This window comes from Pleurodeles waltl, chromosome 6 (genome assembly GCF_031143425.1).
Source record: "Pleurodeles waltl isolate 20211129_DDA chromosome 6, aPleWal1.hap1.20221129, whole genome shotgun sequence".
Lineage (NCBI taxonomy): Eukaryota > Metazoa > Chordata > Amphibia > Caudata > Salamandridae > Pleurodeles > Pleurodeles waltl.
The window spans coordinates 51,791,531-51,814,773 of NC_090445.1; the positions used below are offsets into that span (position 1 = coordinate 51,791,531).

The window sequence follows — 23,243 nt, forward strand, 5'->3', positions numbered from 1 at the left end:
CCGGCCCAGGCATGGATGTCACTCGGCACCTGACATGTGGCTGGCGGGGCCTTCCTGCCCATCTGTCTGTTGGCTTGCGGGGCCCTCCTGGGCTGCCGTACCGGGCCTCTGGGTGTCCTCCTGCACACCTGGGATGGGGCTGGTGGGGCCCTCCTGGGCAGCTGGCCTGCTGCCGGACTTGTCGGGCGTGCTGCCCTTCCCGCCCTTCCCTGGTCGTCTGTGGCCCTTTCCCACCTTTGGCGGTGTGCCAGGTGGCACCCCACTTCCAGCCGGAGCCAGGGTAGGGATTTTGGTCCCTGGTGTCCTTGGCCTCTCGTGCCGGGCACTGGTAATCTTTGGATGCTTTTCCGGGGGTGGGCTGGTCGTGCCTTGGTTCCTAGCAGAACTAGTTCACCTTGAGGGTGGGGGACTCCACAGTCCTTCTACAACAGTCTTGATAGGTCCTGGATTGGTGGTGGCTGAGATGCTGATTGCAGTCTTATGAGATGGACGGGGTGGGGGAGTTGTTGGAAAGAGGTCAAGTTTGGAAAGGAAAATCAATTTGGAAAGAGAGGGACGGCTAGGTGTAGTGGGTATGGGAGTGGAGGAAGAGGATGTGGTTGTAGGAGTGTGAAGTCTGGTGTCTTTGGGTGCAGGTGCATGGGCTGGAGGCTGTCGTGAGGTGGATGGCTGTTGGGTGGGTGGCTGCCTGCGTTTGTGTGGTTTGGAAGAGGGGGTGACCGACACACTGGGAGAGGACACAGGGGACGTGTAAATGGTAGTGGGGGAGGTGACTGCACGTGTGCGGAGTGTTCTGGTGGGTGTGCTGGTGAAGGACGTAGTGGCTGAAGATGTTGTGCATGCAAGTGTGAGTGGAGACGTCACAGGGAGGGAGGAGGGAGACGAGGAGGAGGGGGACACAGTGGAGGCAGTGGGTGTTGGTGTGTCTGCATGTGGATGTTGCTTGTGTGAATGCTTGTGTGATGTGTGGTGCTTATGTCTGGATGAGCTTCCCTTGGGTGTTGAGGTGTGTGCAGGCTGGTCTGTAGGTGTGTCTGGGATAGGCAGAGGTACAGGGGATTGGGTCTGGGTGGAGGAAGTTGGAGGGGGGAGGCTAGAGACAGGGACAATTGCTGCCGTCAGTGCTGATACCAGAGCGTTGAACGATCGCTGATGGGCAGCCTGACCCGAATGAATGCCCTCCAGGTATGCATTACTCCGGTGCACCTCCCTTTCTACACCCTGGATGGCATTCAAAAGGGTAGACTGCCCAACAATGATGGTCCTCAGGAGGTCAATGACCTCCTCACTGAGGGCAGCAGGGGTGACAGGGGCAGGGACTGAGGTGCCTGGGGCGAAGGAGATGCCCACCTTCCTGGGTGAGCCGGCACGGGGCAAACGCTGAGGGGCTGCTGGGAGGTGCTGGTGCGCTGGGTGGCGGCTGTACCTGTTGTTGCGGGGGGCACGGATGTTGCCGCCACCACAAGGGAGCTCCCTTCAGAGGACGAGTCGCTGCCACTGACATCAGCACGAGTCCCTGCTGTGGAGCTCCCCTCGCCCTCCGTCCCACTGGTGTACTCAGAGTCCGTTGCATGGCCCTCCAGGGCCATGTGGGATGCAGCTCCCTCGTGCTCCGATGCCACTTCTCCTCCGCCTGATGATGCTAATGCACACATGAACAGGAAGACCACAAAAAAGGAGGGGGGGAGAAAGAAAGACATGTTGAATGCATGCATAGGCGACACAGTTGGCGGAGAGGACAGACACAGAAGCCCCCTGCACTACGCTGCGCACTTGGGGTCCACTACTCAATCAGTGGGACATGGCCTACAAGCCTATGGACGACAACTGCACACATAGATGACACAGGGCCATGAATAGCTGTACTTGGCACCCTACAGAGGTGGGGGGCGGGGGCACAGGGCCATGCCTTACGGAGGGGCCTAGCCTACAGAAATTGCCCTGGCCTAGGGATACCCACAGCCCACCTCCCCCACCCAGACACCTCCACTGCGCGCAAAGTCACCAGAATGAGAGTGTACTCACCCCCTTGTGTCTGCTGTGATGTCCTCACGCGCCCATCCAAATCGGGGTAGGCCACCGCCAGGATCCGGGACATCAGGGGGGTCAAAGTACGACTGGCACCCCTCCTACGTTGGGAGGCCATCCCCAGCTGAGCCTCCGCCATCTTCCTGCTCCAGCGTCGGATGTCCTCCCACCTCTTCCGGCAGTGGGTGCCCCGTCTGTTGTGGACCTCCAGGGTCCGGACGTCCTTGGCGATGGCACGCCAAATAGCGACTTTCTGGTGGGCGCTGACCTATGTGACATGTACAGGGGGAGAAAAAAAATCATCACCTTCTGCATGCTTGATGTGAGTGGCCCCCCATCCCCACCCTTGCCATGTGGCCAATGCTCTCATCTGTCGTCTGATGCATGCCTCAATCGCTCCCCTCCCCACTATCTTTCATCCACCCGACTCAACCCAGGCATTGCCCACAAATCATGGTCCAGTGTACTTACCTGTTGGTCTGGAGGACCGTAGATTAGCGCATACTGGGGGAGGACCCCATCCACAAGTTTCTCCAATTCTTCAGAAGTGAAGGCAGGGGCCCTTTCCCCAGTCGCAGCAGCCATTGTCTCTTCCAGACCGAGGTCACAGCAGCACTTGCAGTGTAGGTCCTCTCCTGTGGAAGATCAGGTATCGAGTGATTAAGTAGATAGAAAATGGCGGTTACGCCCGCGGTGGTGCGTACCGCGGCGGTGCGTACCGCGACCGCCGGCGCACATCGTCATTGGCTCGTGAAACCCATAGGGTTCAATGTTAACCAATGCGGCTTTGCGCCGCGGTCTTCGACCGCCTACCGCCACGGTGTGCCACGCCAGCGCATTGACCTCACATCCCATTGTCACACTTCACAGGTCAGGCAGCCGCCATTTCAAGGGCCCACATGGCTTAATTTCTACTGCGTCACACATACCTAGGCCTTTCCTCAACACTCATACAAACCATTCAATGCATAGTGAATCGTGTTGTGTGCAAGCTATGGGAACGTACCTGTGGGTTGATTGACTCTGTGCTCGCTGTTGTCCTTCCTAGGCACCGTCCGCTGGGCAATGCGAGGAGATGGAGGAATCTTCCCGTGTACAGACCGCTGGTGGACCTGTCGACAATGGAGGAACGACATGTCATTCTGACTTACAGGCTTGACCGAGCCACTATACATTAACTGTGTGCCCAGCTGGAGGCAGACCTGATGTCACCCATCCGCCAACCCACAGGGATCCCCCCTCTAGTGCAGGTGCTGTCAGTACTCCATTTCTTAGCAAGTGGTTCATTTCAAACAACAGTGGCAATATCATCAGGGATGTCTCAACCTATGTTTTCCAAGGTGTTGTCCAGAGTGTTGTCTGCCCTGCTCAAACACATGCGGAGCTACATCGTTTTCCCTGAGGTGGGGGATTTGCCTACAGTGAAGGGTGATTTCTATGCCCTTGGACATATCCCCAACATCATAGGTGCCATTGATGGGACACATGTGGCTTTGGTACCCCCCAGCAGGAATGAACAGGTGTACAGGAACAGGAAAAGTTATCATTCGAAGAATGTACAGATGGTCTGTTTGGCAGACCAGTACATCTCCCATGTTAATGCCAAGTTCCCTGGCTCAGTGCATGACGCCTACATCCTGCGGAATAGCAACATCCGGTATGTGATGGGTCAACTCCAGAGGCACCGTGTGTGGCTATTAGGAGACTCTGGTTACCCCAACCTGTCCTGGCTACTGACCCCAGTGAGGAATCCCAGGACCAGGGCAGAGGAACGCTACAATGAGGCCCATGGGCGGACTAGGAGGGTGATCGAACGCACCTTTGGCCTCCTGAAGGCCAGGTTCAGGTGCCTCCATATGACAGGTGGATCCCTAATGTACTCACCAAAGAAGGTGTGCCAGATCATCGTGGCCTGCTGTATGCTTCACAACCTGGCTTTGCGCCGCCAGGTGCCTTTTCTGCAGGAGGATGGTCCAGATGGTGGTGTTGTAGCAGCTGTGGAGCCTGTGGAGAGTGAAGAAGAGGAAGCCAAAGAGGACGACATAGACAACAGGAACACAGTAATAGAGCAATATTTTCAGTGACACACAGGTAAGAGTACACACCGGCATATTACATTTACTTAAAGACTCCTACCTCTCTACTCTCTGACTTTTTCCCCCAGTGTATGGTAACTGTGTTGTGACTTTCCCTTCCGTTTTCAGAGATGTGGGCCCCACTGCGTGACATCTGCTTTGTTTCCCCATGGACTACAGCTGTGTGACAGCGGTTTGTTGGCATCACAATGTGAATAAAATTTTTGACACTGTCATTTCTAATACATTTGTGATAATCACAGACTGACTCCAGATTGTTTATGTGCAATAAGTGTGTTTATTCAAGTGCTCTAATTTGGGTGGGTGGTTGCAAATCGGTGAGGGGTGATGGTGGAGGATTGTCCATGGCAGAATCCAGACTATCAGGGTCACAGGTGCATTGTCCAAATGCCTGTGGGAAGTGGAGCAGATGCAGTTTAAGGTTGGACAGGGTGACAATGTGGGACAGTGGGATGACAATCAGGGCGGTATCCTTTGCTGGCGGGGGTCTTGACATGTTACTCTGTCTTCTTCCTGGATGTCAGGGCCCGCTTGCGGGGTGGTTCTCCTTCTGCAGGGGGTGGGGTTCTGGTGGCCTGTTGGTCTTGTGTGGGGGCCTCCTGTCCACTAGCGGAGGTGGTAGCCAGTTCTTGGTCCATGCTAGTGACAGGGACCCTTTGAGGTGCCACAGTGTTCCGCAATGTGGTGATTAACTCATTCAGGGCCACTACGATGGTACCCATGGCGGAACTGATGTTTCTTAGTTCCTCCCTGAACCCCATATACTGTTGCTCCTGCAGAAGCTGGATCTCCTGAAACCTGGCCAGGACCGTCGCCATCATCTCCTGGGAGCGGTGGTATGCTCCCATGATGGAGGAGAGGGCCTCGTGGAGAGTGGGTTCCCTTGGCCTGTCCACCCCCTGTCGCACAGCAGCCATCCCAGTTCCCCTGGGCCTCTGTCCCCTGGACCGTGTGCCCACTACCACTGCCCCCAGGTCCCTGTTGTTGTTGGGGTGGTGGGTTAGCCTGGGTTCCCTGTAGTGGTGGACACACCGCTGATTGACGTGTCCTGGGGACAGAGGTATGGGCCCGCTGGGTGGGTGCTGTGCTGGTGTTCCCAGAGGGGGGAAGGTCTGCTGTGGCCTGTGACTGTCTGAGGGGAACCGACTGTCCCGAGGTCCCCGATGGACCGGGCTGGTCATCTAGATTCAGGGAGACAGAGCTGCTGTCATCACTGTGGGCCTTTTCTGGGGGTGGAGTGGACATTTGTGGACCCTCCTGCGCGGTGACCTGGCGTTCGGGTCCCGCAGGGGTATAAAAGTATGGTTATTGCTTCTGTGTGTGCCAATGGCGTGCAATGGGTGGGTGCCCGTGTACCCCAGTGCTGGCATTCCTTTGTGGGGGCTGTTGTGACGGTGTTTTGGGGGGGGGGTGATGGGGATGTGCATTGGGCATGCTTTGGTGATGGGTGTCCATGCTTTGGGGTCGCATGCAGGGCTAAGTTTTTGGGATGGGTGGGTTGTGATGGTGAGACATTTGCAAGGGGTAGTTGTGATGGGGGTGGGGGTGAGGTTGGGGGTATGAGTTGGCATGCAGGTGGGGTGGGGGGGATGAAGTATTGAAGATGAGACTTACCAGAGTCCATTCCTCCGCCTACTCCTGCGAGGCCCTCAGGATGCAGGATGTTCAAGACCTGCTCCTCCCATGTTGTAAATTGTGGGGGAGTAGGTGGGGGTCCGCCGCCAGTCTGCTGCACCGCGATGTTGTGCCTTGATAACATGGAACGCACCTTCCCCCGTAGGTCGTTCCACCTCTTCCTGATGTCGTCCCGATTTCTTGGGTGCTGTCTCACAGCGTTGACCCTGTCGACTATTCTGCTCCATAGCTCCATCTTCCTGGCAATGGTGGTGTGCTGCACCTGTGTCCCGAACAGCTGTGGCTCTACTCGTACAATTTCCTCCACCATGACCCTGAGTTCATCATCTGAGAACCTGGGGTGTCTTTGAGGTGCCATGGGGTGGTGTGGGTGGTGTGTGGGATGGATTGTGTGGTGCTAAGTGTGGTGATGTGTATTGTTGTGTTGTGTGAAGTGCGTGCTAATATTGCAGGGTGACAGTGAATTGGGCGTCTGGGTGCCCGGATGTCTTTTCTTGGTGCGTGTTCACGAATCACTAGGAGTGGAAGTTTGTGGGTGATGTGGGTGTGTGTTTTATATTATATTGGATGTGTGGGAGTGGTGTGTGTATGTGTATTAGGTGTGGGTATTTCGAATTGTCCAATGAGTATGTGTATTTCGACCGCGGCGGTGTGTACCGCCAATAGAATACCGCGGTTGAAAGACCGCCGCGTGGATTCGTGGGTCGTAATGGCATGGGCGTATTTCTGTTGGCGTGACGGTGGAGGTTTGGTCATCGCCAGTTTATCGCTGACCTTTGGTGTGGCGGACTTTTGTGGATGTCGGTATTTTGGCGGTTTGCCTGTTGTGGGTCAGAATGACCGTGGCGGTTTACCGCGACCGCGGCGGTGTTATGGCGGTCTTCTGTCTGGCGGTAAGCGCCTTTTACAGCCGAGGTTGGAATGACCACCTAAGTTACTACCTCTGTCTGACACCACTTCCTTAGGGAAGCCCTCTCTGGAAAAGATTACCAGGAGGGCCTTTGCCACTGCAGGAGCTGTAGTGGTCCTTAAGGGGATGGCTTCAGGGTACCTAGTGGCATGGTCCACTACCACCAGGATAAACCTATTGCCTGAAGCTGTTGGGGGGTCAAGGGGGCCAACTATGTCAACCCCTACCCTTTCAAAGGGCACCCCAACCACAGGAAGTGGAATTAAGTGGGCCTTTGGAGTGTCACCAGTCTTGCCACTGGCTTGGCAGGTCACACAAGAGCGACAAAAGTCTTTGGTGTCCTCTGACATATGAGGCCAGTGAAACAGGGGAACAAGACTGTCCCAAGTTTAACTTTGGCCCAAATGCCCAGCCAAGGGAATGTCATGTGCCAAGGTAAGAAGAAACGCTCTGTATTGCAAAGGGATGACCAATCTCCTGGCAGCTCCAGGTTTAGGGTTCCTTGACTCAATATACAGGAGGTTGTCTTCCCAATACACCTTATGGCTGTCACTGACATCCCCATTCTGCTGTTTGACAGCTTGCTGTCTCAAACCCTCTAGTGTGGGACAGGTCTACTGTGCCACATCAGCTCTACCCTAGCAGGCCCCCCTGCACCCAAAAGCTCAGCAGTGTCTGCTGCCAGCTCATCTCGTGTAGGTTCTGCACAGGGAGAGGATTCCTCTTCCTCAAAAGGGGAATCTTCTGGTGAGCGAGGGATAGTGGGGAAGGATTTACCCTTCCTACCCCTAGCTTTTGGGAGCACTTGGTCCATTGTTCCAGGATCCAAGTTTCCCTGTCCTTTTTGCTTTTTGGCTGGAGCCCTGGTTAAAGCAAAAATATGCCCAGGAATGCCCAGCATTACTGCATGAGCCTCCAACTCCACTTCAGCCCAAGCTGATGTCTCCAAATCATTGCCTAGTAAGCAATCTACAGGTAATTCATTGGCTACCACAACTTTCTTTGGACCAGTAACCCCCGCCCCAGTTGAGATTCACAACAGCCATGGGGTGGCTAAGTGTGTTATTGTGAGCATCAGCCACTTGGTACTGCTGACCAAGTAGGTGTTGATCAGGGTGAACCAGTTTCTCTATAACCATAGTTACACTTGCTCCTGTGTCCCTGTAGGCCTCAACCCCAACACCATTAATTAGGGGAAGTTGATTGTACTTACCCATATTAAGGGGACAAGCAACCAAGGTGGCAAAGTCAATGCCACCATCAGAGACTAAAACAGCCTCTGCCTAACAAGACCAACCCCAACTACACTGCCAATAGTGAGCCCAGCTACACCCTTGGATTGGCTATTTGTAGTAGGCTTCCCACCACCACTGCTATTACTAGGGGCACTAGAATTTGCAGTTGGGATTGTGGTGGTGGGAGGTTTGGTGTTTTTCTTTGGACAGGTGGCATCACTTCCCCAATGGCCTTTTACTTTACATAAATAACACCAAGGCTTTTTCTGATTGTGAGAAGAGGATTTCGACCCACCACCCCCAGAGGATTTTTGTGGGCCTGATGAAGACTCAGAATGTTTTTTATCTTTGCCCCCACCCTTGTCAGAAGACTTACCATCCTTCTTCTTGTCATCCTTGTCACTCCCTGTATTAACTTTTCTGTTCACTCTTGTTCTGACCCATTTGTCTGCCTTCTTTCCCAATTCTTGGGGAGAGGTCAGATCTGAGTCTACCAAGTACTGGTGGAACAAATCAGACACACAATTGTTCAAAATATGCTCTCTCAGGATTAGATTATACAGACTTTCATAGTCAGTCACCTTACTGCCATATAACCAACCCTCCAAGGCCTTCACTGAACAGTCTACAAAGTCTGTCCAGTCTTGAGAGGACTCTTTTCTGGTGTCTCTGAACTTAGGGGCTCATTCTGATTCAGTCAAAAGACTGCGGCGGCCATTCAGACATTTCCTCTGGGCCGGCGGGCGCTCTCCAAAAGAGCGCCCGCCGGCCCAGAGGAAATGCCCCTGCAACGAGGACAGCCGGCGTAGTTGCAGGGGTGCGACAGGTGCAGTTTGCACCCGTCGCGTATTTCAGTGTCTGCATTGCAGACACTGAAATACACAGTGGGGCCCTCTTACGGGGGCCCCTGCAGTGCCCATGCCATTGGCATGGGCACTGCAGGGGCCCCCAGGGGCCCCGCGGCACCCCCTACCGCCATCCTGTTCCTGGCGGGCGAACCGCCAGGAACAGGATGGCGGTAGGGGGTGTCAGAATCCCCCATGGCGGCGCAGCAAGCTGCGCCGCCATGGGGGATTCCAAGGGCAGCGGAAAACCGGCGGGAGACCGCCGGTTTTCCTTGTTACAATGTTTTGAATGATGCACTCTTGGATGGATTTGGCTTAACCACTGAACAATACAGGATTAAGGGGGTCATTCTGACCGCCGCGGTCAGAATGCCCTGCGGGGCACCGCCGGTCTGTCGCCGGTGCTCCCGCCGACCCTGGCCCCGGCGGTCTGAGACCGCCGGGGTCAGAATGACCCCCTTAATCCTGTATTGTTCAGTGGTTAAGCCAAATCCATCCAAGAGTGCATCATTCAAAACATTGTAGTTATTAGCATCACTTTCTCTGACAGTAAGGAGCCTATCCCTACCCTTATCAGTGAAAGATAGCCACAAGATAGCAGCCCACTGCCTTTGAGGGACCAACTATACCATACAGACCCTCTCAAGTGCAGCAAACCACTTGTTAATGTCATCCCCCTCCTTGTAAGGGGGGACTATCTTATGCAGGTTTCTGGAATCTTGCTAACAGGATTCCCTATCTAAGGCCAGCTGCTACTGTTTCAGCTTCAGCCTGGCCTCTTCCAACCTCAGCTTTCTGAGTTCCGTTTCCATTAAGTTATCCTCAGGGTGGGAGGCTTGGGAATTGTGAGACACAGAAGTAATGTGGGAATTGGCAGAGTTGGACCTGTCCCTAACTGACTGGACTCTAGTAACCTGGCCTTTAGGAGTGAAAGGTGCCCTACTAATGTGTGACCCCCTCCCACTACCAGTGTCACTAGATGGCCTGTTAGCTGACAGGTCCTTGGAAGAACCCTCCCCAGCATCCTCAGGGGACTCCTCTGAATCTGTCTGGGTACCCCCCTCCTCTACCTCCTGATCCTGGGATGGGCCAGACTGGTTCTGGTCACTTTCTAGGAGAAGGCTAAGGAGATGATCTTTTGAAGGATTCTTACCAATTGCTAAACCTCTTTCAATGCAGAGACCCCTCAGACTTTTAAAGTTTAGATTCCCATATGTTGCCTGGACAACTGTGGAAGTAAGCTGCACTGCAGATATGACAGAAAAGGTTTAGGACAAAGAGAGAAAAAAGTTTTTAGAACTTTTGAAAACTTTTAAGAGTTTTCAGAAACTTTTCAGAAACGTTTTAGAAAGTTTTAGAGAAGGAAAGTTAAACTGTTTAGGTTACTGTGTATATTCTGAAGTATTTGATATATGTTTTTCTTATGAAAAGCACCAATGACAAAGTGGTAAAGCAGTTACAAGGACTTATCCCACCGCTGCACCACCAATGTAGGAGGCTGGCCTGGCTTATAGTGGGTACCTTGTGGTACTTACACCTTGTGCCAGGTCCAGTTATCCCTTATTAGTAGATTAGAAGTGTTCTAGCAGCTTAGGCTGATAGAGGTAGCTATAGCAGAGCAGCTTAGGCTGAACTAGGAGACATGCATAGCTCCTACTATAGCACTTATATCACTTAGCACTGTATCATAAGAAACACAATACTCAGAGTTACTAAAAATAAAGGTACTTTATTTTAGTGACAATATGCCAAAAGTATCTCTGAGGATATACTCCCTTAGGAGGTAAGTAAAATACACAAAATATACACATAAACCAAAATCAGGTAAGTAAACAGTTAAAAAAGTAATGAAACACTGTAGAACACAATAGAATGCAATAGGAGACAATAGGCCTAGGGGCAACACAAACTATATACTCCAAAAGTGGAATGCGAACCACGAATAGACCCCAGGCCTAGTGTAGTCTGTAGAGGGTTGCTGGGAGTGTAAGAAAACACTATGGGTGTCCAAGATACCCCACCCCAAGACCCTGAAAAATAGGAGTAAAGTTACCCTACTACCCCAGAAAGATAGTAAAGTCGAGATAGGGGATTCTGCAAAGACAATAACTGACTGCAAAGCACTGAAGACGGATTCCTGGATCTGAGGACCTGTAAAGGAAGGGGACCAAGTCCAAGAGTCACACTAGTGTCCAGGGGGGGCAGGAGCCCACTAAACCCCAGATGAAGGTGCAAAAGGGCTGCCTCCGGGTGGAAGAAGCGGAAGATTCTGCAACAACGGAAGGCGTCAGGAACTTCTCCTTTGGTCAGAAGATGTCCTACAGCGCGCTGGAGGATGCAGAGTAATGAAACACTGTAGAACACAATAGAATGCAATAGGAGACAATAGGCCTAGGGGCAACACAAGCTATATACTCCAAAAGTGGAATGCGAACCACGAATGGACCCCAGGCCTAGTGTAGTGTGTAGAGGGTCGCTGGGAGTGTAAGAAAACACTAAGGGTGTCCAAGATACCCCACCCCAAGACCCTGAAAAGTAGGAGTAAAGTTACCCTACTACCCCAGAAAGACAGTAAAGTCGAGATAGGGGATTCTGCAAAGACAACAACTGACTGCAAAGCACTGAAGACGGATTCCTGGACCTGAGGACCTGTAAAGGAAGGGGACCAGGTCCAAGAGTCACACAGGTGTCCAGGGGGGGCAGGAGCCCACTAAACCCCGGATGAAGGGCCAAAAGGGCTGCCTCCGGGTGGAAGAAGCGGAACATTCTGCAACAATAGAAGGCGTCAGGAACTTCTCCTTTGGTCAAAAGATGTCCTATAGCGCGCTGGAGGATTCAGAGTTGTTTCCACGCATAAAGACCACAAACAAGCCTTGCTAGCTGCAAGAGTCATGGTTGAGGATTTTGGGTGCGGCCAGGGCCCAGGAACAACCAAGAGGTCGCCCCTGAGAGGAGGAGATGGAGGGGGCCCTCAGCAACACGGAGAGCCCATGCAGAAGCAGGTAGCACCCGAAGAAGCACCTGAACAGGCGTTCAGAAGGTTTGAGCACGACGGTCGACTCAGCAAAACAAAAGCGGGTCTCACGAAGTCGGAGTCCAACTCAGCGAGTTAGGCAATGCAGGACGGGGTGCCGGGGACCTGGGCTAGGCTGTGCACAAAAGAAGTCTTGCAAAAGTGCACAGAAGCCCTAACAGCTGCAGTTCACACAGTACACAGGATTACTGTCTGGCATGGGGAGGCAAGAACTTACCTTCACCAAATTTGGACAGAAGGGCCACTGGACTGTCGGGGATATTCGGATCCAGCTCCTGTGTTCCAGGGTCCACACTCGTCAAGATGAGAGGGGACCCAGAGCACCGGTGATGCAGAAGTTTGGTGCCTGCGTTAGGAGGGGTAAGATTCCGTCGACCCACAGGAGATTTCTTCTTGGCTTCAAGTGCAGGGTGATGGCAGACAGCCCTCAGAGCATGAACCACCAGGAAACAGTTGAGAAAGCCGCCAGGATGAGGAGCTACAGTGTTGCTGGTAGTCTTCTTGCTACTTTGTTGCGGTTTTGCAGGCGTCCTGGAGCAGTCAGCGGTCGATCGTTGGCAGAAGTCAAAGAGAGAAGTGCAGAGGAACTCTGGTGAGCTCTTGCATTCGTTATCTGATGAGATACCCACAGGAGAGACCCTAAATAGCCCTGAGAGGAGGATTGGCTACAGAGAAAGGTAAGCACCTATCAGGAGGGGTCTCTGACCTCACCTGCTGGCACTGGCCACTCAGAGATGTCCATTGTGCCCTCACACCTCTGCATCCAAGATGGCAGAGATCTGGGACACACTGGAGGAGCTCTGGGCACCTCCCCTTGGGAGGTGCTGGTCAGGGGAGTGGTCACTCCCCTTTCCTTTGTCCAGTTTCACGCCAAACCAGGGCTGGGGGGATCCCTGAACCGGTGTATACTGGCTTATCCAAGGAGGGCACCATCTGTGACCTTCAAAGCATTTCCAGAGGCCAGGGGAGGCTACTCTTCTCAGGCCCTTCACACCTATTTCCAAAGGGAGAGGGTGTGACACCCTCTCTCAGAGAAAATCCTTTGTTCTGCCTTCCAGGGATTGGGCTGCCCAGGCCCCAGGGGGACCGAAACCTGTCTGAGGGTTGGCAGCAGCAGTAGCTGCAGAGAAAACCCCGGAAAGTTAGTTTGGCAGTACCCGGGCTCTATGCTGGAGCCCCTGGGATGCATGAAATTGTCCCCCCAATACCAGAATAGTATTAGAGTGACAATTCCATGATCCTAGACATGTTACATGGCCATGTTCGGAGTTACCATGGTGATGCTACATTTAGGTATTGACCTATATGTAGTGCACTCGTGTAATGGTGTCCCCGCACGCACAAAGTCCGGAGAAATTGCCCTGAACAATGTGGGGGCACCTTGGCTAGTGCCAGGGTGCCCTCACACTAAGTAACTTTGCACCTAACCTTCACTAAGTGAGGGTTAGACATATAGGTGACTTATAAATTACTTAAGTGCAGTGTAAAATGGCTGTGAAATAACGTGGACGTTATTTCACACAGGCTGGAGTGGCAGTCCTGTGTAAGAATTGTCTGAGCTCCCTATGGGTGGTAAAAGAAATGCTGCAGCCCATAGGGATCTCCTGGAACCCCAATACCCTGGGTACCTAGGTACCATATAGTAGGGAGTTATAAGGGTGTTCCAGTGTGCAAATCAGAATTGGTAAAATTAGTCACTAGCCTGCAGTGACAATTTTAAAAGCAGAGAGAGCATAAACACTGAGGTTATGGTTAGCAGAGCCTCAGTGATACAGTTAGGCACCACACAGGGAACACATACAGGGCATACTTTATGAGCACTGGGGTCCTGGCTAGCACGATCCCAGTGACACAGGCAAAAACAAAAATACATACATGTAAAAATGGGAGTAACATGCCAGGCAAGATGGTACTTTCCTACAAACATGCAGGACTTTCAGATCTTTGTAAAATGTAATAATATGGGACAACTTCAGCTAACATGAGTTCAATGTCACACGCATGCTTGTTTTACTTGCAGTACATAGGTTCCTTTGCAGAATTTTTCTTTTAGTTTAAGGCCCCTGAGAGCAGTATAACATTCACTTAATGCTTGTCTCAGGGTCCACTGTGACCCATCATCCTTAAGCATGTCTTTGAAGTATTCAGCTTTATTTGGGGGTCTGATTGTATTGCCTTCCTCCTCCAGGTAAGCGGACTACCCCTTGTAAGAATCTTTGCAGTACATCCAATCCCATCTCTCCTTTAGAATCACATAGTATTGCATAATTAGCTTTCACAATTTGACTATTTAGTAAATAGCCCGTTTTCACTGTATCTTTTTTTTTTATCTCATGCCCATTCAGATGGACACCCATCTTATTCTTCTGGTGTATGCCAGATATAGTGAAGTTGACCACCTGTCAGTCTTTCACCTCTCCTCGCGACTAGCCTATAGTTAAGGAGTACATGCATAAGGGTATATTTATCAATCTATCATGCAGTGCAATGCCACAAGCCACCTTGCTGCGCTGTGTGAAAGGTTAGGAATGTTCCTGTCTTTTCCTTAAGGTGGCGCACGATTGGCTGCCTAGCGCCAACGTAGGCACCCTTGCGTCATGGTGAAAGGGTGCCCTTGCGCTGCAGGCAGGATTGTTTTTTGTGCAGGAAGGGACCCTTTCTGCACAAAAACAATCCTCAGAGGTGTTTACCTCTGGTTAGGCGTTACATTTTCACGCATTCTAAGGTCTACCACTAATGGTATATCTGGGAATGCACCAAAATCCATGGGTGGTTCCGTGGGGACACCCACACTCCCCCATGGAACGCCACGCAAGGCAGCACAAACTCCACATTTACCAAGCCATCAAGCAGGGCCATGCAAGGTAGCCTTGCATGACTTGATAACTCTGACTTTAGTGTTGTGTCACCCTGCGCCCCCTTGCAAGGGCAATTCAACACTGTGATAAATATGCCCCCCAATGTTTTAAGAATGAGAGTAACATTTTAAGTACAAGTCTCTCGTAATTACAATTCAGAGTTTTTGCGTTTTAAAGAGATGGACTGTATGCGGGCCAATGGTGGCCCAGTCCTCAGCCTTACTGGCCGACATCCCAAGAGTGTGAAGAAGAAAACTTCCAGAGAAGCAGGTCCAAGAAGGCCTAAAATGCACAACACTGCTCTGGAACAAATGTGTCTATAATGGCTAACTTGTACCTATTTCACTGCTTGGGAGAGGTCCTGGGTGATGGACAAAAGCGCTATAGATATAACGACTAACCGTACCACATACGTTCCTGTTCCCGCTGCTCTGTCCTGGTGGTCAGTAAGGTCTGCTAGTTAAGTGATAGCCTCTTACAAAAAGTGTTCCTGTTTTATCCAACTGCTGCTCGCTTGGCTTAGCCTTCACCAGTTTCTCTCTACTGCTTTTCCAGTCCACCTCAGCTCTAACGTGTCGCCTGTTTATTTTTTTCCCCAGGGATCCTCTCTGAAGAGCTAGGTAAGTTCCTAGACTGCATATTTTGGGGGTGATTCTGACCGCGGCGGACGGCGGTCGCCGCCCGCCAAGCCGTTCCCGCCGAAAGACCGCGGCGGTCATTCTGGCTTTCCCACTGGGCTGGCGGGCGACCGCCGAAAGTCCGCCCGCCAGCCCAGCGGGAAACACCCTTCCCACGAGGAAGCCGGCTCAGAATGGAGCCGGCGGAGTGGGAAGGTGCGACGGGTGCAGTTGCACCCGTCGCGAATTTCAGTGTCTGCAAAGCAGACACTGAAATTCTTTGTGGGGCCCTCTTACGGGGGCCCCTGCAGTGCCCATGCCACTGTCATGGGCACTGCAGGGGCCCCCAGAGGCCCCACGACACCCCATACCGCCATCCTGTTCCTGGTGGGTGAACCGCCAGGAACAGGATGGCGGTATGGGCTGTCAGAATCCCCATGGCGGCGCAGCAAGCTGCGCCGCCATGGCGGATTCCCATGGGCGGCGGAAAGTCGGCGGTACACCGCCGGCTTTCCGCTTCTGGCCGCGGCTGTACCGCCGCGGTCAGAATGCCCGGTGGAGCACCGCCAGCCTGTTGGCGGTGCTACCGCCAACCTCCGCCATGGCGGTAATTACCGCCAGGGTCAGAATGACCCCCTTTATGTTCACTTCTAAACTTTTCTAGTGTATTAAATGTTCTCTTTTATTTGGTTTCAGATTACTGGCGGGCTCGGACCTACGCAGGTAACTCCCCATCATTGTGTTATACTGTGTAACATCTGCACTATTGTTGCATTTGTGTAGTGCTCATACAACTGACCACTCACCAGAGTGCTTTGCCGGAGGGGTAGAGCACTTCTCTGTAGAGGTGTTTGTTTTGAAGGGTATTAGATTGCAGTGTGGGCAATATGGGGTGTTAACAAAGTTGTGCATGAGCTGTAATATATCTATTGGAGAGTGAGGGAGTAATAGATAGAAGTTTAAAGCCTAATTAAAAGTGACCTCTGTCAGATGTAATAACTATCTGTTCTGCAATTTACTTGGATGCAGAACCCACTTTAACATACATATTCACTTAAACTAAAGGTTACAAGGACTTTATAGTTAGGTTCTGAATTTACTCACACAAAAACAGAGAAATTCAGCAGTTAGAGTTATTTCAAGTAACTATAACTTGCGGCCTAATGTAACTGTAACTTGTGCCCCCGCCATACACAGTTTGTCTTAAATAATTTGACTTCTAATGTTTCATTGATATTTTTATTGACGTTGTAAAAGTTGTCATGAGTGCTGTAATATCTGGGGTAATTAGCAGCGCATGGCGAGGGCGTGGATCATTTGTCCTTTCCATAAGAAGAGCTTCAATTGGGGCACCTGGTATGTTTATATTTGTAAGTGCTTCCTGTTGAGGTTGAATTTCTGTGAAATGAGCATCTTGGCCAGAATGGAAGCACACCTGCTCATTTATCCAACAAGAGTCCACATTTTTTCAAATAATTTCTATCAATTTGGAGCACTTTCTACTGCTTAGTTAGTAAGTGCTACCTCATTGGGCGGCCCCCCTCCCCAACTGATTTCAGCCCCCAAGGACACGGCCTCAACATATAGGGCCTGATTCTAAGCTTGGCGGGCGGCGGGAGCCGCCCGCCAAGCGGGAACCGCCAGAAGACCGTACCGCGGTCAAAAGACCGCGGCGGTCATTCTGGGTTTCCCACTGGGCTGGCGGGCAACCGCCAAAAGGCCGCCCGCCAGCCCAGTGGGAAACACCCTTCCCACGAGGAAGCCGGCTCCGAATGGAGCCGGCGGAGTGGGAAGGTGCGACGGGTGCAGTTGCACCCGTCGCGAATTTCAGTGTCTGCAAAGCAGACACTGAAATTCTAAGTGGGGCCCTCTTACGGGGGCCCCTGCAGTGCCCATGCCATTGGCATGGGCACTGCAGGGGCCCCCAGGGGCCCCACGACACCCCATACCGCCATCCTGTTCCTGGCGGGCGACCCGCCAGGAACAGGATGGCAGTATGGGGTGTCAGAATCCCCATGGCGGCGCAGCAAGCTGCGCCGCCATGGCGGTTTCCCATGGGCAGCGGAAAGTCGGCGGTACACCGCCGGCTTTCCGCTTCTGGCTGCGGCTGTACCGCCGAGGTCAGAATGCCCGGCGGAGCACCGCCAGCCTGTTGGCGGTGCTACCGCCGACCCCGGCCCTGGCGGTATTTACCGCCAGGGTCAGAATGACCCCCATAATTTTTTGGGGTGACGGAGGGTCCATGCGGTCCCCCTCCCTGGGCTGATCTCAGCCCCAGGGAACCCATTCCCCGGGGCCCAGCCTTCATTAAATGGAGGATGGCGCCACACTACCCTCTTTCCCCCAGCCAATTTCGGACCTGGGGAAACCATCCCTCAGGAACCGGCCTTAAGATTGTTTTTGGGGGGCAAATGGGCTCATGTGGCCTCCCTCCATGGGCCGATTTCAGCTCCGGGGGACCCCATCCCCCTGGGCCCGGCCATCTGTCCAGGGTGACCTCCGGGGTCCCCATCCCCCTGGCAGACCATGGGGGGAGCCTCAAGGCCCCTGCAGCCCCAGTCGGCTCCCTGCCTCCTGCAGGAGCTGACATTGCTGTCACAGACAGGGAGCTTCTAAACATGAAGCTCCCTGTCTGTTAGAGCAACCATTTCCTCTGTTTCCCTGCCTGCATGTGTGCAGGCAGGAAAACAGAAAACCTCCATTCCGAGTGGAGGAGAGCTGTTTGACAGCTCTCGCTTACTGGAACCAGAGTATTTGATCTGACTTGAAATGACCTGTCAAAGCTCCCACCAAGGAACAGCTAACGGCTATATCCTGGGGGTGGGCATCCCGTTACATAGCAGGAGACGGCCCTGGGGAGTGGCGGTCAAGCGTTTCACCTTTTATTTAGCCCCTCTTTCCACCCGTGAGTCATTTTAGCATGGGGGGATTGGTTAGCACCATTTTTTTAGATGGTAACGCCTATCTTGCATTTCATTGACGCAAGGTAGGTTCATGCATCTAAAAAATGGTGCAAACTCCAATATTTTGGCGTTAGACGGAACTAACGTCAAAATATAAATATGCATTGTGCCGAATTTGCGTAAAAAGAAATGACGCAAATTCTGCACAAATGGAGTATAAATATGCCCCACATTGTATAAAAAGTGCCAGAAGATAACTGCTTCATATTTACAGCCTGCACTGGTTCTTAAATCACTTTATACATCTGAAAAGAGCGACCAGCCCCCCCCCCAAGCTCTAATGTGGCACGCGCCGAATGTCGGGTTCTTGGTTGGTTCATGTAGTGGTTGGCTTCCCTTAAGTCAATGCCTCACTCTTTGTTGGAGTAAAAGCACTGCAGAATGTGTGACAAAAGCAGGCATCAGCAGTGAACAGACTGCTCACATACTACTGCGAGGAGAATGAAAACAACTTAATTGCAGGAGGGAGCACCTAGGTGTGCCAGGCACTCAGCTGCGCTCCCAGGAAAATGTAAACTTTCTTTATACACTGTTTGGTGCTGGAGGGGATGTAGGAGCAGCGCAAGGGCTGAGGGATACAGGACAAACATCAACATCCCCTACTTCCGGTGCGTCAATCTGCCTCAGAGTGGAGTCCCTGAGCTGACTAGGACGAGACAATATGTCACTGCCCTCAGGATTTTAAAAAGTGATACTTCTACTGTTATGGTGCTGGCAGTTAGCAAGTTCCTTGTGGCTGCATGGGACATACGCACCCGATTGTTAAAAAGAGTCTGCAAATGTATTATGTTAATAACCTGTGGCAATTATGCATGTCTGGTGCACACGTGCCTGTCTCTTTGAAAATAAGAGTGTAATGAATCATGTCTAATAATACGAAATTTTGTATTCTTAGTGGCCGGGGCCTGGGGACTGGTTGGTTTTTATCTGTTGTTAGCATTTTTATCCAGGCTTTCATCTCTTTGTATTTATTAATGTGATTTGATGTGGAGTTTCTTGTTTTGTATGCTTTGATGGTTTGTGATGACCGAATTAAGCTTTGTATGATGATGATGACTAGGACTTTACGAAAAGTCCAGTGATCCAAGCGTGGAGAAGGGCGAGTGTATGTTAAGGGCTAATCAAAGGTGGGGTCTTACCGTACGTGTCCCAGTGTAATATTGCCGTGCCCCAGCCCTCGCCGTATAAAACACAGTCACGAGCAGTGCTTAATTTGTGCTTGTTGTTTCCGGTGCTGAGCACCTTGAGGGCCGGGGCTTATTCTTCTGCCTCAAGCATTTGCTGCGAGCAAAAGACACAAATGGGAAAGACGGAAAAAGGGAAAAACGAAAAAGCGTCATGAAGGGAGAAAGTAGAAAGTTGCAGGATGAGCTGAAGGGGCAGGGGTGGCCGTAAATGGATTAAAGAGGCCCAAGGTGGCTTCAGGATTACACTGCCTCAGTATTCAGTGCTGGCAGATTTAATTACAGCAGCCTCGTGTTTAAGAGAAGGGCTTTGAGCACCGGCACATCTTTATTTACAAATTAAGCACTGGTCACGAGGGAACCACAAGCAGCCTCTACCTGTAACCCCAGCGCTTCCCAGGTCGTCAGGGGGTGGGGTGGAGTGGGGTCGGGGATGCTTCTTCCCTTAACCCCCTCCCTGCATGACATCCTGGGAAAGAGTGAGATGGTGACGCAGCCTCAGTAGTGGCTGACAAGCACCCCCGGGAAGTACACGGCTGATGCCCCACGCGCTGGGGCTGCTTCTAAAATATGACAATGCTGCGCGCCATTAATGGGTGGTCAACAAAGACTCCCAATTACAGCAGACCTGGGCTGGCGCTAGGTCAGCCCTACTTAACCAAAAGAAAGCATAGCCTGGGACATGGCCTGACTGCCGGACTCTCAAGCGAGCATGAGAAAAAGACAGGCACCGAGGTACACATTTGTTTTGTTAGGCATGTGAATATTAATTGCTTTTGCTTTTAGCATTTAGCATCCGCATGCCCAACGAAATGAGGGCAGAGACCCGGTGCACAGGAACCGCCCCTGCTGCACCGCCTGAAAAAGGAAGTCGAGCCAAATGTGTTGACTGTTAAGTTAATACTGCTAGGACAGAAACAGTAGTAAGTCCAGCAACCACTGCACCAATGCCCCATAGAAAATACTGTCTGTATAGACTTAATCCCATATTACATTATCTAAAATAGGTTAAAATATAAATAAGTACAATACATTGCTGACTTGACTTTACATTTTTTTTTTTCAAGGATCACTATCTGCCCCATGATTACTGGCCACTGGCCACACAGAAACAGTGAAACTTGTTGTTTGGTTGCTCAGCATTCTGGAAGTTGGGAGCTGAACTGCGGGCTTGGGGTGTGTCCGATTACTTGAACCTCAGGCACTTGAGGTTGAACAGTGCAAAGAGTCTGGAGACTTGCAGGGGCAGTATACTCTTGTTGCTCTGCTGTTTCACTCTTATTTGACATGTGTGCTGGGCCCCAAGGCACAGCTTTTGAGGACGGAGGTTTTGGTGTCCTATTAATTCTGAAGTCACTTGCAGCACCATAACAGCAGAGACCCGAGCACCAAACCAACGATGTTCACATGTATTATATAGCCTAGACCTAGCTCACAGTGTGGGCCAATGGAACATTTTGGTAATTGAAAATTGGCGTGGGGGGCTATGGTGGTAGCAGGAGGCGATACGGTCATGACCGATGTGCAGGACTCGGGTATTGGATGGTGATGCACAAGGTGGTCTGTCTTGATCACGAGAGGAGGACCAGATTTTATGGGATGGTTGACAAGAATCTCAAACAAAAAAAGGGAAGTTATGTGGTATGAAGCTGCACAATCCATAGCAGATATACATCATTGTCTTGTAATTTACAAACTATTAATACTTTCTGGCCAAAGTTGCACCTCCTTAGTTCCAGATTAGCATAAAATGTGACCTGTTAATCTTTGCAAATGATCTGTCGCTGCGCAGAACTGTGATGCATATAGCCTTAGAACCCGCCGTAGCGGGCTCTACCGGCTATTAAAGGCTATTAAAGGCCCGCTCCCGAGTTAAATGCCCGAGCCGAAGGCGAGGGCATTTAACAAGGGAAAGGGCCTTTAATAGCCGGTAGAGCCCGCTATGGCGGGTTCTAAGGCTATTAGAACATTCTGCCACTCAGGGCAGAATGTTCTCTTAAAAAAAACAAATTGCTCATGGAGCCCGAGGGGATTAGAATCCCCTCGGGCTCCGTGAGGCTTTGTTCACAGCTGCTGCTGTGAACAAAGCCCATTGGAATGTTGGTGCTGCGGGCTTTTACCGGCCAGTAAAAGCCCGCAGCACTCCATTGTTTTCAATGGAGCTGCCAACTTCCAATGTTCTAATTGTGTTTAGTAACTTTTGCTCTCTTTGAATTAGAAGCAATTTTTTTGTTTTTGTTAAAATTTTGGAATTATGCAGCACATGCTGGATTGTGAGGCAAATGCTCATGCGGAAATACCAGAGCCGCAGCCGCATAATTACAGTGGTCCCTACCAGCAGTAAAGCTACCTCTACACGTGCAGGACATTAAAAGGATTCCTGTTGCCAAGCAAAGCTGTGTGAAAGATTTAGCTAGTTCCTGCTCTGTACTATGCTTCTGTACCCCTGCAGTAGCTTTCTTCCAGTGGAATTGCTAAAACGCAAAAAGGTTAAGAATAGAAAATCTATCCTTCCCTATTTATTTTTATCTTGAGGATATGTTGGTAGTCAGTATTGGGCAACTGATAAATTTGCAGGTCCATATTCTTGACCTGGAGATTGTGACAACCAGCCCTATGTTTATCTGATCACCTCTTCTGCTTCTCTCCCTAGTGAATGTGACACTGGATCCCGACACAGCCAGCCCTTACCTCATCCTGACAGAGGATCGGAAAAGTGTAAATTGTGTAGAAAGGCGTCAACCCTACCCAGATCTTCCTCAGCGATTTGACACTCGACTTTGCATCCTGGGAGCAGAGGGCTTTAACTCGGGACAGGCCTTCTGGGAAGTGGAGGTTGACCACGAGGCATACTTGACCCTTGGGGCTGCAGCACAGTCAGTGGAGCGGAAATCTGCTGTCAGACTCTCTTCAGAGGCGGGAATCTGGGCGTTGCAGCTCCACAAGGGGCAGTACCGGGCTCTCACCTCTCCTGAGGTGTGTCTGCCCCTCAGAGCAAAGTCTGAGAAGATTGGGGTGTTCTTAGATTACCAACGGGGACAGCTGACTTTTTATAGTGTAGACAACTTTATCAAAATGCACATCTTTCATACCAGCTTCTCTGAAACAGTCTTTCCTTTCTTCTGGATCTGCGACACACAGACCTCTTTCAGACTGTGCCCTACGCCGCTGTAATACAGACCTCATTCAGACTACGCCTCAAGCCGCTGTTAATACAGATCTCATTCGAATTGTGCCCCAAGCCGCTGTAATTCAGACCTCATTTGGAGTGTGCCCCAAGCCACTGTAATACAGACTGTTAAAATGCAACGCTGTCACACCTCGCTTAGTTGGAATGAGAATATACTTTACTCCTTCAGGAACACAGGAAACATGGAGCTCCCTCGAACAGCCTCTCAGTGACTGCTGTTACAGAACCCTCCGCTGGTAGCTCTATTCATTGCAGGACCGGAGGCTCGGATTATGCTTTCTCTTTCTTTACTGAAAATTCACAGCAGCCAATTAAAACACGATTAAACAAAAAACATTTCCCAAGGTGCTGTAGTGTATAAGTCACATGCACCAATCAACCATAGTGACCTTAGTCCATAAAGTCCATAACCTCAAACGTTATATCCTCTTTCTTTGCTGCTTCGCAGCAGATAAGTAACTTTTCACTTTATGTTAACTCTTTTATCATTTGTATTGAATTGAAGTTTAAATGTGTTAAATATTACAGGCGCCGCGAGTCGGCGCGCCTTAGTGTTCATATTAATCCTTTGGTGTCGGCTTCGCGCCGAGTTAATTGTGTTTATTGATTTTTCTTCAAGAGCGGCGCGCACTCGACAAGCGGCTTCCC

The 23,243-nt window shown here is 51.2% G+C and overlaps 1 protein-coding gene across 3 annotated transcripts in view; it reads left to right on the top strand.

The window, feature by feature from the left end:
* The window catches only part of LOC138299176 (butyrophilin subfamily 2 member A1-like), a 143,070-nt gene extending 120,488 nt beyond the window's left edge, over window positions 1–22,582 (top strand). For all 3 annotated transcript variants that reach the window (XM_069237269.1, XM_069237268.1, XM_069237267.1), the window contains 3 exons: window positions 15,241–15,261; window positions 15,955–15,981; window positions 22,059–22,582. In XM_069237269.1, coding sequence (XP_069093370.1) covers window positions 15,241–15,261; window positions 15,955–15,981; window positions 22,059–22,579 — 569 coding nt within the window. In that variant the 3' untranslated portion in view covers window positions 22,580–22,582. The remainder of the gene's footprint in view (window positions 1–15,240; window positions 15,262–15,954; window positions 15,982–22,058) is intronic.
* Window positions 22,583–23,243: the final 661 nt, after the last annotated feature.